This window comes from Mustela putorius, unplaced genomic scaffold (assembly GCF_011764305.1).
Source record: "Mustela putorius furo isolate JIRA1106 unplaced genomic scaffold, ASM1176430v1.1 tig00000145_pilon_pilon_pilon, whole genome shotgun sequence".
Classification (NCBI taxonomy): domain Eukaryota; kingdom Metazoa; phylum Chordata; class Mammalia; order Carnivora; family Mustelidae; genus Mustela; species Mustela putorius.
The window spans coordinates 14113988-14128769 of record NW_025421294.1 but is presented as its reverse complement, the minus strand read 5'-3'; the positions used below and the strand labels follow the sequence as shown (position 1 = coordinate 14128769).

Below are 14782 nucleotides of genomic sequence, written 5' to 3'. Positions count from 1 at the left end.
TGTTATATATATCAAATCAAACCAAATTACATCAAAATATCATAGTCTAAATTCAACAGATAATTTCTTTAAGTTTTGTTTGTTTGTTTGTTTGACAGAGAGATCACAAGTAGGCAGAGAAGCAGGCAGAGGGTGGTGGGGGGGGAGAACAGGCTCCCTGCTGAGCAGAGAGCCCGATGTGGGGCTCGATCCCAGGACCCTGGGATCATGACCTGAGCCGAAGGCAGAGGCTTTAACCCACTGAGCCACTCAGGCGCCCCTCAACAGATAATTTCTATCTCTTCCACTCATTTATGCCTGCATCTTGTTGATACCAAAGTAAAGAAAATTAAAGTAAAACATTAAGTTAACTAAGTCATATGCAGGGTATGTACTAAACATATGAATGACTGACTTCTCTTTTTAAGTTTTCAGAAGATTTAATATTGTTTCTGGAGAAGTTAGCCTAGCTGCAGTAAAAGTGAAATTATATTCACTGGTTTTACTTCTCCCTTTCTGATCCTTGTGACTTTTCTTTTCCTTGCATTATTAAACTGGCTAGAACTTCTAGTATACTGTTAGCTAAAAATGAGCTTGTTCACAGATGAGAACATTTATGGGGGAGAGACATTGTATTGTTCGCTTTATAGTGTATATTGATGATATGTTTATAACAGTAGCAGAAGGATAAGGAGATGATCAACAGAATGATACTTTCAGAGTTTTGGAAGTTTCACTTGAAGTCACTCACAACATTCATTTTTAGTAATAAACTGAAGAGGCACATTTTAATCCCTTGATTAGCAACCCCTTATAGAAAAGATACAAACAGGGGTGCCTGGGTGGTTCAGTGGGTTAAGCCTCTGCCTTTGGCTTGGGTCATGATCTTGGGTCCTGGGATCGAGCCCCACATCTGGCTCTCTGCTCAGGGGGAGCCTGCTTCTCCCTCTCTCTGCCTGCCTCTCCACCTACTGGTGATCTCTCTCTCTCTCTCTCTCTCTCTCTGTGAAATAAATAAATTAAATATTAAAAAAAAAAAAAAGAAAGAAAGAAAAAGAAAAGATGCAAACAGATGCCTGAGTAGCCCAGTTGTTAAGCCTCTGCCTTTGGCTCACGTCATGATCCCAGGATCCTGGGATTGAGCCCCACATCAGGCTCCCTGCTTCTTAGGAAGCCTGTTCTCCCTCTACCACTCTCTCTGCTTGTGTTCCCTCTCTCATTGCAAAAAAATAAAATCTTTAAAAAAAAATGCAAACAGATACAACTAAAAGACCACCAGGGAAGTTAAAATGGAATACTAAAAAATTTATTAAGTGAAGGCAAGTAAGAAGAAATAGAGGAACCAAAAAAAGTGTATATAAGACAAATAAAAAGCAAATGGCAAAATGGTGGACCAACTGTAACAATTTCATTAAATGTAAATGAACTAAACACTACATATAAAAGACTGATATTGTCAGACTGGATAAAAAAGCAATAAGCTTGAATATGTTCTCTATATATCCTGAATTTAAAGATAAGAAATAGGGGCACTTAGGTGGCTCAGTAGGTTAAAGCCTCTGCCTTCGGCTCAGGTCATGATCCCAGGGTCCTGGGACCGAGCCCCGCATTGGGCTCTCTGCTCAGCAGGGAGCCTGCTTCCTCCTCTCTCTCTGCCTGCTTCTCTGCCTGCTTGTGATCTCTGTCTGTCAAATAAATAAATAAAATTTTTGAAAAAAATAAAATAAAGATAAGAAATAGGGCACCTGGGTGGCTCAGTGGGTTAAGCCTCTACCTTCAGCTCGGGTCATGATCTCAGGGTCCTGGGATCGAGGCCTGTATCAGGCTCTCTGCTCCATAGGAACCTGCTTTCCCCTCTTTCTCTGCCTCTCTGCCTACTTGTGATCACTCTCTGTGTCCAATAAATAAAATCTTAAAAAAAAAAGATAAGAAATAAATTTCAAATAAAACAAAAGAAAAAATATTCTAAGGGTGCCTGGCTGGCTCAGTCATAAGAGCATTTGATTCTTGATCTCTGAGTTGTGAGTTTGAGCCCCACGTTGAGTATAGAGATCGTGTAAATAAAAACTTTTAAAATTCCATATATATAGAAGAGTAGGAGCAACTATGTTGATCCAGGCAAAATACATTTTAAGACAAATATATGACCATAGAAACTCTCCATAATAATAGAAAAGGCCAATACCTTAAAATATATATAATAATTATAAATACATGTACCTTAATATGTGTGCCTAATAAACTTCACAGTATGTAAAGCAAAAGTTGACAGAATGAAAGGGAAAAATAGACAATTTCAAAATTAGAGTTGAGTATTTTAATAGGATTTGAATAGACAGAAAAAACAAAAATCAGTAAGGATATAGATGATCTGAACAAAAATATCAACCGCCTAATCTAATTGACATTTAAAGTACACTACACTCAGTAAATTGAGAATTCACATTCTTTTCAAATCATGTTATATGTACCAATTTATTTTTTTTTAAGATTTTATTTATTTGACAGACAGAGATCACAAGTAGGCAGAGAGGCAGGCAGAGAGAGAGGGGAGGAAGCAGGCTCCCCGCGGAGCAGAGAGCCCTATGTGGGGCTCGATCCCAGGACCCTGGGACCATGACCTGAGCTGAAGGGAGAGGCTTTAACCTCACTGAGCCACCCATGTGCCCCTATGTACTAATTTAGAACATAAACATGCCAGTAAACAAATCTCAGTGATTTCAAAACATCAAAATCTTAATATTTTCTTTAACTGAAGCAGAACTAAATATTGATGCTGTCGCAATGAGTTAAAGTAGAACCTTTGCAGGTAAGGCTCACATGTTTTGTACTGTTTCCAGACCTCTCCAGGTAATTCTAACAGTGAGCTGGTGTTAAAAACCAGTGATTTGGGGATATGGCAGCAACTAGCAAGGGAAAGAGCTGAAAGAGACCTTTTTAAAAATGGTTGCGTCTGGTGAGTACATTGACAATGGGAGATGCAGATCATTACTTCATTTAAGTTATTTTTTTAAAGATTTTATTTATTTGACAGATCACAAGTAGGCAGAGAGGCAGGCAGAGAGAGAGGGGGAAGCAGGCTCCCTGCTGATCAGAGAGCCAGTGAGATCTCCATCTCAATCCCAGGACCTGATCATGACCTGAGCTAAAGGCAGAGGCTTAACCCACTGACCCAGGCGCCCCCTGTTATTTTATTTCTTAACCGTGCGTGTATTGCTTTGATAAAATTTCAAATTTACTACTTAAAATTTCTTCCCGTAAGGCGAAGTCCCCGGGTTCCCTTATGTAAATGGATTTTCCACTGTTTTTCTCTATCTCTGATAGGTACCTCTCCCAATTTTAAATTACAGATTTATGTGTTTGCAGGTTATTATTTGTCTCATTCCCTAGCTTCCTACACCTGCTGTATTTACCAACGTATACCCAACACCTAGCACACAGGAAGTATCCAGTATACACTGATTAAATTGGTGAATTATTAAATGGGAGATTTATTTTTCATTTCTACAACAAATATGTATCACTGCTATGGTATAATATATACTGTTACAAAAGGAAAAATAATGTACTTTTAATGTAAATATATAAATGAGAATGGAATGTGGTATCCACATTCACGCTTGCTTAAATTCCTTTCCTGGTTCAGCCGTTAGAGATTAAAGAAATACAAACAATTTTCAAGGCTCATTTTACATTAATTACATCAGGCTTTCTTGTTTTCTGAGATCTTATGCTCTTATTTTACACATTCTTATACAAATATTTTTGTGAAATCTAAAGATTTGTAGGGAATGGGATGCCTGGGTGGCTCAGTCCTTAAGCATCTGCCCATCTCTGCCTTGGGCTCAGGTCATGATCTCAGGGTCCTGGGATGGAGCCCCACATCATGCTCCCTGCTCAGCGGGAAGCCTGCTTCTCCCTCTACCACCCCCCACCCCCACCCCCGCTTGTGTTCCCTCTCTGGCTGTGCGTCTGTCAAATATATAAAATATTTTATAAATAAATAAATAGTAAATAATAAATAAATAAATGTATGTATGTATGTTTGTAGGGAAGATGGAGACACTAAGATTAAACCTTTTTGGGGCACTGCAGTGGCTCCGTCAGTTAAGCGTCCGGCTCTTGATTTGGGCTCAGGTCAGGATCCTGGTCCTGGTCCTCCACACTCATTGGGGAACCTGCTTGAGTATTCTCTCTCTCCTGCTCCCTCTGGCCCCCACCCCTGCTCTCTCTGTTTCTCACTCTCTAAAATAAAAATAAATAAATCTTTTTAAAAAGATCAAACCTTTCTGTTTAGAAGTAACTCTTTATGTGTATTACTTTGGAATAGATGATTTGCTAATTTTCTACATTTAGGGAAAGATTAAATTCTCTCTCACTCCCTTCTCTGTTCTATTCTATGTACTCTAACCTCCAGTGACGCTAAATTGACCTAGGTTTGTGAGGAAGATGACAGCTATGACATCTAGTGACATTTAGAAACATCTCCCTCCCACCAATTCCTGCCACCTAGTACAGTGAATGGTGAAAGCCAGTCTACAGTAGGTTTTTTCTTATTATATTTTTTCAAATGTTATTAATATTCACAAGGAGAAGATGCCTTAATTTCGATCATAGCTTTATGACCTTTTATTCACACCAAATTATGAGCAGGAGGCATCAAAGGATGTATTGGACCAGTTTTGACTTTGCAGCAAGTATGCAAGTCCCCGCCACTGTGATGATGGGCACACGTTTACCATCTATACTGTATGTCAAACCAAATAGCATATTCATCTGTTAACAAAAGCCACACTGTGTTCTGTTTTAAAAATTGAGCAATAATATTATTTCCTTTGGAATTAACTGAAATTTAAGATTTGCAATAGGTTGATGAGATTCACTTACATAAAAGTAATATTTACAAAGATTAATAGCAATTTAATCTATCATAGTGTTTAAAGTTTTTCATTTCCTCAAAAAAATAACTCCAAAAAAAAGAAAAGGAAAAAGGAAAAATTTTACGAGACCAGTGCTCTAACCCCTGAGCTACGGAGCCCCGCTGGAAAAAGGAAAAATTTTAAAACTACAGTATAATAAGGTTATAGCATCCATCACAAGGCCTCTGACTCTTGTATTTTTTTTTTAAGATTTTATTTATTTAACAGAGAAAGAGAAAGCACAAGCAGGGAGAGTGGCAGGCAGAGGAAGAGGGAGAAGCAGCTTCCCCGCTGAGCAGAGAGCCCAATGCTCTACTCTGGGCTCAATCCCAGAACCCTGGGATCATGACCTGATCGAAAGGCAGACACCTACACCCAGGCACACCTCTTGTAAGTATATTTTTAGAAGAGCTTATACTGCAGGAGTTACTGCCTTCCGTTTAAGTAGAAACTACTGTTGGTTTCCCCCACAGCTTTGAGATTAATGAAGAGTTATATCCCTCAGGCACCAACCCCTTGACTTTCAGCCCTAACCCAAAAAGTCTCCATCGTCCGTGTATTGGGAAAAAAAGGGAGGGGCTGCCTGCTTGTCATTTGTCAGTCTCTTTCTGTGCTCAGGACAAGTTAAGGGTCTTTGTTTGTTTGTTGTTTTTGGTTTTTTTGAGCCTGAACTTCAGTAATTTTATATATAAGCTGATGAAAATAATTTTCAACTGTTCAGTGTACTTTTAGTCCATTTGTTAGACAAAATATGAGGAAATGTGGTCTATTTTATCACTTTTTTTTTCTCCTAAATACAGATAACAGTACATAGGACAAACTGGAGGAGCGGGTTCTGCCACCCTGCCCAGCTCCCCTGTTACCTGATATCACCACTTAGATGGCAGAACGAGCGATGTGAGGTAACAGGCTTGGAAACTTGCCCACGCTGAGGACACAGAAAGAAATAACTCTTGTGTTGAGAAATGGGAAGGTTGGGAAAAATCACTATTTGACATATATATGCCAGTCACATAATTTCACAATAGACTAGAAAACACACACACACACACAAAAGGAAAGAGAAAAAAAGTCAAAGTGAAGGCACTAAATAATGTGTAAGCTTTTCTTAGAAGATCAGCCGTAGAAATATATGACATGAATGTGCACCACAGTTTTATCTATGGAATTCAAATAGGTTTACCAAGATTTCCACACTTTGTTTCTGGTACATGTGCATGTGCACCTGCACATGCTCGCATGCACAGACACGCACACATGCGCACACACACACATACACATAAAAATATATATTCTTTTTCATGTGAAACATGCCATTTTCTTAAAACTTATATTTTTTATTAACCAAGTTTGCTTTCTGTGTGATTCTTCTGTTCAGACATATAAACTATAATTAATATAAATGTATGCCATAAATCTTACAAAATTATATGAATGATCATTACAAACAAATGTATTTAGTACCTATTTTGTAGATAGCCCATTTCCTCTGAGCATCTACATTTTTCTCTACTTTGTTGCCCGAAAGCAAGTATGTTGGCTTCTCTCCTAACTTTTTATTCTTCCAGCCAGAACAAAAGCTTTCAAAAGTAAGATAATTAAGGGTCCTTAGGACCAGAGAAAGTTCCGTGATGTAATGAAGCATTCACTCAGAAACCTGGCTTCTGGACCTACGATCTTTAAATAACTAGTGAGAAAGACTGGAAATTCTCAATAAATGCTGCTGCTTATGGAAAATTACTTAATCTCTTCGAGCCTACTTTTCCTTCTTATAAAAGTAGGGGATTATATAATTATAAAATAGCTAAGTACATTTTAAATCCTTCTCGTTCTAAAAGTCTATCATTCAAAGCTCTTAAAAATAACCTTGAAAATTGAGGTTATGTGTGTTTACACACACACACACACACACACACACACACACACACACACACACACACTGAAAGGGGAAGGAATATACAGTATTTTATACCAGGACTTCACAAGTACATCATTATCTAGACCTTTTTTTGGTTCCTGAAAAGTTTCAGAGTGGCGTTCGCCCAGCAGGGGGAGCTCTTCTGAGAAGCCAGGTTCAGGAAAACGTTGCAGCTACTCCCACTTAGCCTTCAGGCGCTTCAGTTCGGATACAGGGCAGTGTTTGGGGCCACCACAACCCAGCTCAACTGGGGACCCAGCGGAATTTGTAACCCCCGTTGGCTGTCCGAATGGTGAAGGCATTGCCCTGGGGGAAAGCGAGGGTGCGGATGGTGCTGTGGCTGCGGATGGGAGTGCTGAAGGAGCCGCCTTCTTCCAACTCACTGTGGCTCAAGTTGAGCGCGCTCCGGCTGCAGTCTGTGCGCAGCCCCCGGAAGCTGCCGTGCAGGTGCCCCGGCTTGCCTTCGCTCTTCGCGGGCTCCGGCTGTAGCCGGAGGCGCTTGGGGTCGCGGCTCTGCAGCGCTTCATCGCAGCGCTCGGAAATCTCCCTCAGGATGGCGTCCACTTCCGCGCAATCCTGCCCGGTAGCACTGAACAACTCCTCCAGGCTCCTTTTGGCTGTCGCCTTGAGCAGGAAGGGCTCGGCTGTCGTTCCACGATCCCGGGACTGCGTGATCATCAGCTTCTACAAAAGATGGGGAGGAGAGCCAAGCTGGGGCCGGCTGGACTCCCCGCGCACTGGGCGTGCAAAGCAGACCCGGGCGCCTCTCGAACTCCGCGGGCTTAGATGCCGGCTGCAGGTGGCTCAGCGAGCTCTCAGCAGCCACCGTCCTTCTCTCAACGGCCCTGGGTCCCAATTCTGGGAACAGGGTGGGAGCTTCATAGGAACATTTCCGACGTCCCGCAGTGTCCCACACGCCCGCACCCCACTTACATCCAGCACCGAGGCCAGGTGCCGGGTCCGACTGGCAAGTTCCTTCAGTTGCACGTTCCGCTCTTTGAGCGAGGCGATCTCCTCCTGTTTCTGGGTCAGTGTCACGTGCAGCTGCAGGAGACCCAAACGTTATGAGGTAGGCCACCGTGGTCGGTCTCATCTGTATACTTGCATGAGTTATACCAGGATCCTAACATCTAATCTGGAACTGGAGACCCAAGGGCACTTGCAATGGTGGGAATAACAACGTTTGTTTGGTTGCCCTTTGTTTTTACAAATCACTTAGACAAAACGTATCTCAATCTTCAGTGTAGCATGGTGGTGAAGAGTACGGACTTGGGCAAGAAGCAGATACAGGGTCTGCCTCTGAAGTTCAATCTTCCTATACCTCAGTTTCATAACCTGTAACATGGGGTAGTAAGGGTATCTTATTCAGTGGTTGTAAGTATTAGAAGAAAAAGTAAATCGATAAGCACAATACCAGGCGTATAAAGCCTTCGGTAAATACTGGTGTCCTTATTAAAAATCAATCTGGGGACGCCTGGGTGGCTCAGTTGGTTAAGCGGCTGCCTTCGGCTCAGGTCATGATCTCAGCGTCTTCGGATCGAGTCCCGCATCGGACTCCTTGCTTAGCGGGAAGCCTGCTTCTCCCTCTGCCTCTGCCTTCCACTCTGCCTGTTCTCTCTCTCTCTCTCTCTGACAAAATAAAAAATCAATCTGGTCGGGCAGGATTATTCCCACTTACTAAGGCTGTAAACAGGAGAGCCACTGGAGTACGTGAAGCACTGGTCTGTCCACTGGTTGGGACTTACACCCGGGCACAATCCCGCTCCGGCAACCCCCTTTTCCACCCAGAGCTCCATACCCTATCCCCAACCCAGGATTCTTGGCGGCCAGCCCAGTGCCCCTACTTGGTTATTCTCAACGAGTGCGTCCCCCAATGCCCTCTGGTTCTGGTCGGCCACCTCCTTCCAGTACTGCTCAGGCGGGGGCACGTCCGGAGGGCGCAGCGGCGGTGACTGCAGGGCCCTTGGGTCCAGCGGCGGAGAGAGACAGGGCCCAAATGGCAATACGTCGCAAGGAGAGAAGGGGAAGTCTCCACCGGCCAGAGGAGGCGACATCAAAGAGGATGAGTCTGAGGAAGAGTGGGAGCTAGGTTTGCCGCCTCAGACTCGTGCCTGGCTAGCTACAGAGACGGGTGTAGGGTTTACGTAAAGACTTAAGGGAAGCACCCCTCACTCTGCAATCCCTACTTTTTCCCAGGCTCTTTTTGATATATTCTTCATACACAGCAGGCGCTCCATATATGCCTATCGAGTTTATCTGAATTCAGACTCCATGGCGGCCTCGGCAAGCCTGCCCCAAGTCACACAGCTCCGCCGTTCTTTACACGCCCGTCCCCCAACCTCTCCTTGACAGCATCACAGAGTAGGGCTCCCTCTCGGAGAACTCAAAGCGTTAGACTGGGAAAGCGCTATGAATTTAGCGATTCATCTCCATTAGAAAGGGTGTTGTCTCATATTTATGGAAGAGCCGGACCCACTGGCGAGTTACTGACGATGTTGACAGGTGCTGCGTTTACCACCTACGCGACCACGAAATCGAAGTCTGAACTAGTTTGATTTGCGGAGTGGGGAACGTCCCCGCCTCCCTTTACTTAACTGCAAGGAGACAGCACTTGCCTGCAATGAGACTGTCCACTGTGTCTCTGAAATCCTGCAGATCGAAGTCCGCTGCCGTCTGCAGAGAATGGTTCTGAAATAAGCCAGAGGTGTAAAATAGTTAACGTCGAGTCCAACAGGTCTGAAGCGCTCCCCAGGCCGACGGTCGCCCTCCCGGGCCTGGCAGCAGGTGTGCACACACCGTAGTTCCGCAACCGAGCCTCCTACCTGAAAATCAAAGCCCCATCCCAGGCTTGGAACCCAGCAGGCTTGCATTGCAATGGTGAGGAGCGGAACAGTCGTAGCAAGGGCCGGGTCCCCGGCGATCCCGAAGAGCGCCGAAACTGTGCGGAGCTGTGTTTGCGGCGGGAGTCCTCCTGCGCTCAGCGTAGTGGCCGGGCGCCCGGCAGCCGGCCGCCCGCAGTCCCCGCGCCGCCTCATTGGCCCGCCACCAGCCAACCAGCTGCCTCCTCACGTGAAGCCCGAGGCGTTCCTCCAGCTCCCGCTGAACCTCTCGTTCAACTTACCTCCAACACGCCAAGAAGCCGTGCCCTAAGGTAAGGGAACAGGTGTGCGCCCGCTCGGATTTCCCTCCCAAGACCTGACGGCGTGCAGGGGCGTCCAAAGAAATAACGTAAGACCGTGTATCCGGCCGAGGCTCAGTCGCAGCCAAGCCACCTTCTCCCCAAACAGGGAGGGAAAGGGTAGGCTATGATGAGGGAGCAGGCGTGCTATGGAAAGTGCTTCTGTTCAGTGGGCAGCAAGCGTGGACCCTTATTGCTCTTCTGTTTCTCAGCAAGTCAGAGTCCACTTTTTCGGTACGGTGGGAGGCACCTCCCATCTCTTGAACTGGACGCTCTTCCTAGGTTCCCGCAGTGTGCCTGGCTGCGTGACGCCGAGGGAGACAGTGGGAGGCCCTCGTATTCTCTTAATTCGTGGACATTTAGAGTTGACAAAACTCTTTTACGCAGAGTTCCTATGTTAATTCTCACCCAATGTAGGAAGCACGGAGGGCCCAGGAAGTGATCCCTCCCCGTTTGATGAAGAATCTGAAGCTTAGAGAAAGTGAATTGCCTAAAGTCACCCAACTAAGAATTGGGGCTCCTAGAAGGATGGTGACTATTTCAATCTTCTTTCCTCCATACCTCATTGCCTCTAGCATTTATCTCTTTTTTAAGGAAAGCCCGTCTTCCAATGAAGACAGCACTGGGGAAAAGGAAAGAAATTTCTCGAGGCATATGGTGTGGGGGAATGCATCCAATATGCCCATCAGAAATGCCTATTCTACTGCTTCCACTATTGTTGATTCCTTTGTGTTACTCATACTTATTTCCCCGAAGCCCTTCTCCACTTTTCAAATATTGCTGAGAAGAGGAACTTACTCTGACCCTAACCTTGAAGAAAGTACACGTATTAGCTTTCCTGGAGCTTCAGTCTAGGAGGCCTCAAGCACTGTTGGGAACTGAGGCTATAAGGGTGGAAGGAGCTTAGAAAGGGCCAAAGCAAATTCTGAAGCACAAGTTCTGCCCTGGTTGAAGGACCCAGAAACAAGACTCATTTTCCAAGGGCTGAAAGGTCTTCCTCTTAATAGAGATTCAGCCAAAGCCCTTACCATGAGGAAGCTTGAGGCTAAGTCAGGAACTGGGGCCCAGGAAATGCTTCCTCCCATGCTATCCCAGGTCCTTGGCTCATTCTGGACCTCAAATGAACACTTCTCAAGTGCTTCCTCTGGGCTCATCTTACCCAGCAGGAAGGAGGCTAGGAAATTTGACCTGAGCGCCACTGGTCAGGGTCTTTCCAGGGGATCTTCCTCTAAGGGATGTCTTTCCCTTTCTACCAGCTGTGTCTCTCCCCACGAAAAGTCCTGGACCTCTTGGGCCATCTCACATGAGCTCTATGCTTTGAATCCTAAACTTTGAATCCTACCTTCCCAATTAGATTTAAAAATCTGGGATTTTTCCAAACCACAATGGCAGCCAAAAAAGGGGAGTGGGGCTAATACAGAACATGATGTGAAATTTAATTTCTAAATACTTGAGCAAAAATTCAAGAAAAGCCTGCATGGTTTTCATAATTTGTAAAATAAACATGTTGGAGTAAGACAGTGAATGGGCCTCTGGGTCGGTTGAAAGATGCTCAAGCACTGTCTTTCCTTATTTGAGCATCCAGATCTAAAGAGAAAAACAAACCAGTCTCTGCAGGCAATGCCCACTCTCATCCCTTGCCTTACCCACTCTCTGCTTTCTGTGGCCACCTCCCCTGACTCCATCTGGGCTCTTACCCAATTCTAAAGGCACTTGGGGAACTCTGGTAGGCGGTGTTCTTCCACCAATCTCAGTTCTCGGAGGTGGTCATATCTTCTGGAGTCTTCAGTGCTGGACATTTCCCCCATGGACCCATGCCCCCCAGGACCTCCTGCCAGGAAGCTGGAACTGGCACTCCTCCTGTAGGTTGCATCTAGTTAAGACCTCCTGTCCTTCTGGGCACTTCACGTCCAATCGATGGCCATCGATGGCCAGGCAGGCTTCTGGCAACCCAGACACCAATGCTGGGAGGTTCCTTCATCAACCTGGGGAGTGTCAGCCCTTGCAAGTGGTATAAGTGGGGTGGGAGTAGGGAAATCAGCTTTTAAGGAAAAGAAAAAGTCAAATACCTCTTTGCCCCATGAGGGTAAGTGACATGAACCTTTGCAGGGGGAGAAAATGACTTTTTTAAAGTGCCCAAATGCTGAAGAGCCATCTCTGCAGAGAGGAACGTTTGCTGTCAGATCTCTTCCAGAGTTCTTTGTCCTTCGTCCCTCTTCCTCTAAATGTAAACGCTATTCGTCTTTTCCAGTCTTCATGGAGTAGTTACCCGTCAATCTTCACACTCCTTTGATACCAGGGAATGAAAATTGTTAGTGAACGGCCCGGCAGGGATGTTGGGAGCAGGACAAGTAGCAGGTGCCCTGCGCTCCATTTTGCTCCCACCTACTGGCCTGGCTCCTCCGTGCTCAGTCTCCAGATTGCTTTGTCACAGCTCCAGGGAATAGAGGGGGGGGAGAACCGGAGACCCCTTCCCTGGAGGAAAATCCTCCCGGTGAGCCCCTCTGTCCCAAATTGGTCAGAACAGCTCTGAGAATACCGCCGACGCCACAGACCAGGAGGGAAGAAGTTCCGATCCTCAGGGCTGAGATTCCGGCACGACGTCTGCCCCCACTAGCTAAATCTGCCTGCGCGCCGGCCCAAGATGAGCCTCTGCGGAAAGGAACCCCGGAGTCCCCAGTCGGAATTTGGGCTGTTGGAGGCCGCCGGGCTTCGGGAGTTAGGGGGAGATACCTGCGAATCGGTCAAGTCACCACTAGGCGGCGCGTCGGACCCGAGTAGCGAGGAGCAGTCGGCGAGGTCCTGCAGGTCTATGGTGGTGAGGGCTGCGCGGGGAGAACCGGAGACACGCAGGAGGCGGGCCCTGAGTCTCTCCGCCAGAGCTCGCCACTGGCCTCCCGTCAGGACATTGGAGCCCCGGGGAAAAAAGTTCATCTGAGCCGCGCGTGCGCTACCCACCCGGCGCCGGGAACCCGAGGGATCGCGCGGGAGCCGCCAGGCTCACCTGGCAGCGCCGCGGGCTCGGCGTCCCGGGGATCTTCGTATATCGCCACTGGGCTGCTGCCGCTGCAACCAGGAAAGAACTTCCGCGGAGGGGCGAACTAGCCGAACACAAAAACCGTGAGCATGGGTCAGCCTTCGGGCCCCGGAGCGTGCGGACCCTGCCTGGCACCGGCGCGCGGCCCCACCTTCCTCTCTAGCTTCCCGGGCTTGACGAAAGGCCGGCCCCCCAGCTCCAGCATCCTGTTGGGGCAGATGCGGTCGAAGGCTCGGCGTCCCGCCGCGGCGCCTCCGCACGGCTGCATCCTGCCTCCCCGCCGGCTTCGGCCCAGGAACGCGGTGCTGGTTCTGCGGCGGCAGTGGCCGCGGCCGGAATAGCGACCCACAGTCAGCGCCTCGCCTGGCGCCTGCAGGGGTAAGCGCGTGGTCCGGGTGGAGGCGAGGGGGTGGCTGTAGGGGTGCGGAGGGAGGGCCAAGAGGAGAGGGAAGACTGCCGCGAGGGAGGGGCGGCTCGCGCCTGAGCGCCGGAGGTGGCGCCTTCAGCCCCGGACAATCTGCGCGCGGGCGGAGGCGTTAAACCCAACCTGGCAACGCGGCTTCCCCCGGGAGCGGCGAGCGCGGGACCCGGGCCCGCGAGCGCCCTTTTGGGGAGGGTTGGCGCCGCTGCCTCCAGGCAGCACCAGAGTGGGGGAGGAGTGGACGAGCCCCACTGGTCCCTAATACCGCCTTTCCTGTTTCGGATAGCAGGGATGGGAAAGTTAACAACTCTTTCTTCATTTTCTTACCACCCCCAGCCGTAAGGCGCGAAAGAAACGCGGAGTGACCCTCGCCAAAGCCCGACTCCGGCATTTCACCGCCCTGTAGGATTTGGTGCGGAGGTAGAATAAGATCGGGGACTGCCGCAGAACTGCCTCCAGATTACAGAAGACCCTTACGCAAGGCTGGTGGTGCACTTCTGGTCTTGACTCACTTCTGGTCTTTTCTTTGCCTGATGCCTAGAAGCGCTCCCCGTACCCCTAGCCCCGCACTTCCCCGGGCAGCTACTCCTGCATGTAGCCTTTAAAAGAGAGTCAATTAAGAAAAAGCGACATCTAAAAATACTCCTCCCCTTTCGGAAAACGCCTCACTGCATGGTCCCAAATCCCCTAAAACCCCAGTCTCTTTCTCTCCCGAAAGCCTCATTTGGCCACCGCAGCATTTGGCCACTCTGTACACAGCTGGCCTTGGTCGCTCTGAGGAAGTCTTGGCTGCCCTTCCCAAGACCAGGGCCTCTCCCAAGAAGGAGCATCTCTAAATCCCTGGGTGAGGGGATCCCTCAGACCACTCTTAGATATAGCGAATTTGAATAGTCATCTGCAGTTACCTTGGTAACTTCCTATTGGTCACCTTGTTTGTGTCTTATACCAAGTAGTGGTAATGAAAATCCTCTTTTAAAGTGATATGATCCCTTTTTATTTCTCCTTGTTATCTGGATTAATAAAGGCACCTCTTAACAATGTTGGAGACTGTTCTACAATAGTAGAGCTAGAATAGACTTAGAGATTTTTGGATACATCTATAAATGGGGAGGCCTGGTTGAGGTGAGGTCAGGCAGCTAGAATTGGTGTGGTATCACTGATTGATACCACAATCAATGGGGGGGGGTATCAATGATGCCCTCAGTGAGGGGCTCTGACTTCAGAGTCAGAGTACCTGAGGATTGGAACCAGGTGCTCCACCAGATCTTTAGGAAAAGCATAAAATTGGAGCACATAGCTGGCTCAGTTGGTGGAGCATGTGACTCTTGAT

At 47.3% G+C, this 14782-nt stretch overlaps 1 protein-coding gene across 2 annotated transcripts; it reads right to left on the bottom strand.

Annotated features, from left to right (window-relative positions):
* Positions 1 to 4580: 4580 nt before the first annotated feature.
* On the bottom strand, positions 4581 to 14301 carry MCIDAS (multiciliate differentiation and DNA synthesis associated cell cycle protein). Of its 2 annotated transcripts, XM_004744656.3 has the most exons (7): positions 13183 to 14301; positions 12999 to 13095; positions 12728 to 12819; positions 9432 to 9504; positions 8661 to 8884; positions 7750 to 7860; positions 4581 to 7500 (listed from the first exon to the last, which is right to left on the bottom strand). In XM_004744656.3, exons 1-7 carry the CDS (start codon positions 13297 to 13299, stop codon positions 7060 to 7062), a joined length of 1155 nt encoding a protein of 384 aa, XP_004744713.1. In that variant the 5' UTR covers positions 13300 to 14301; the 3' UTR covers positions 4581 to 7059. The 2 variants fall into 2 exon arrangements, with proteins under 2 accessions (XP_004744713.1, XP_012907786.1); XM_013052332.2 differs by having other exon boundaries at positions 9639 to 12819; positions 12999 to 14301.
* Positions 14302 to 14782: the final 481 nt, after the last annotated feature.

What these genes read in the sequence shown, in the direction of transcription:
- MCIDAS (XM_004744656.3), bottom strand. Translation starts at nt 13,299, where the DNA reads ATGCAGCCGTGCGGAGGCGCCGCGGCGGGACGCCGAGCCTTCGACCGC. An exon ending in CCGGGAAGCTAGAGAGGAAG is followed by an intron (nt 13,096 to 13,182) that starts GTGGGGCCGCGC and finishes GTGTTCGGCTAG; the next exon opens with TTCGCCCCTCCGCGGAAGTT. An exon ending in AGTGGACAGTCTCATTGCAG is followed by an intron (nt 8,885 to 9,431) that starts GCAAGTGCTGTC and finishes ACTCTTCCTCAG; the next exon opens with ACTCATCCTCTTTGATGTCG.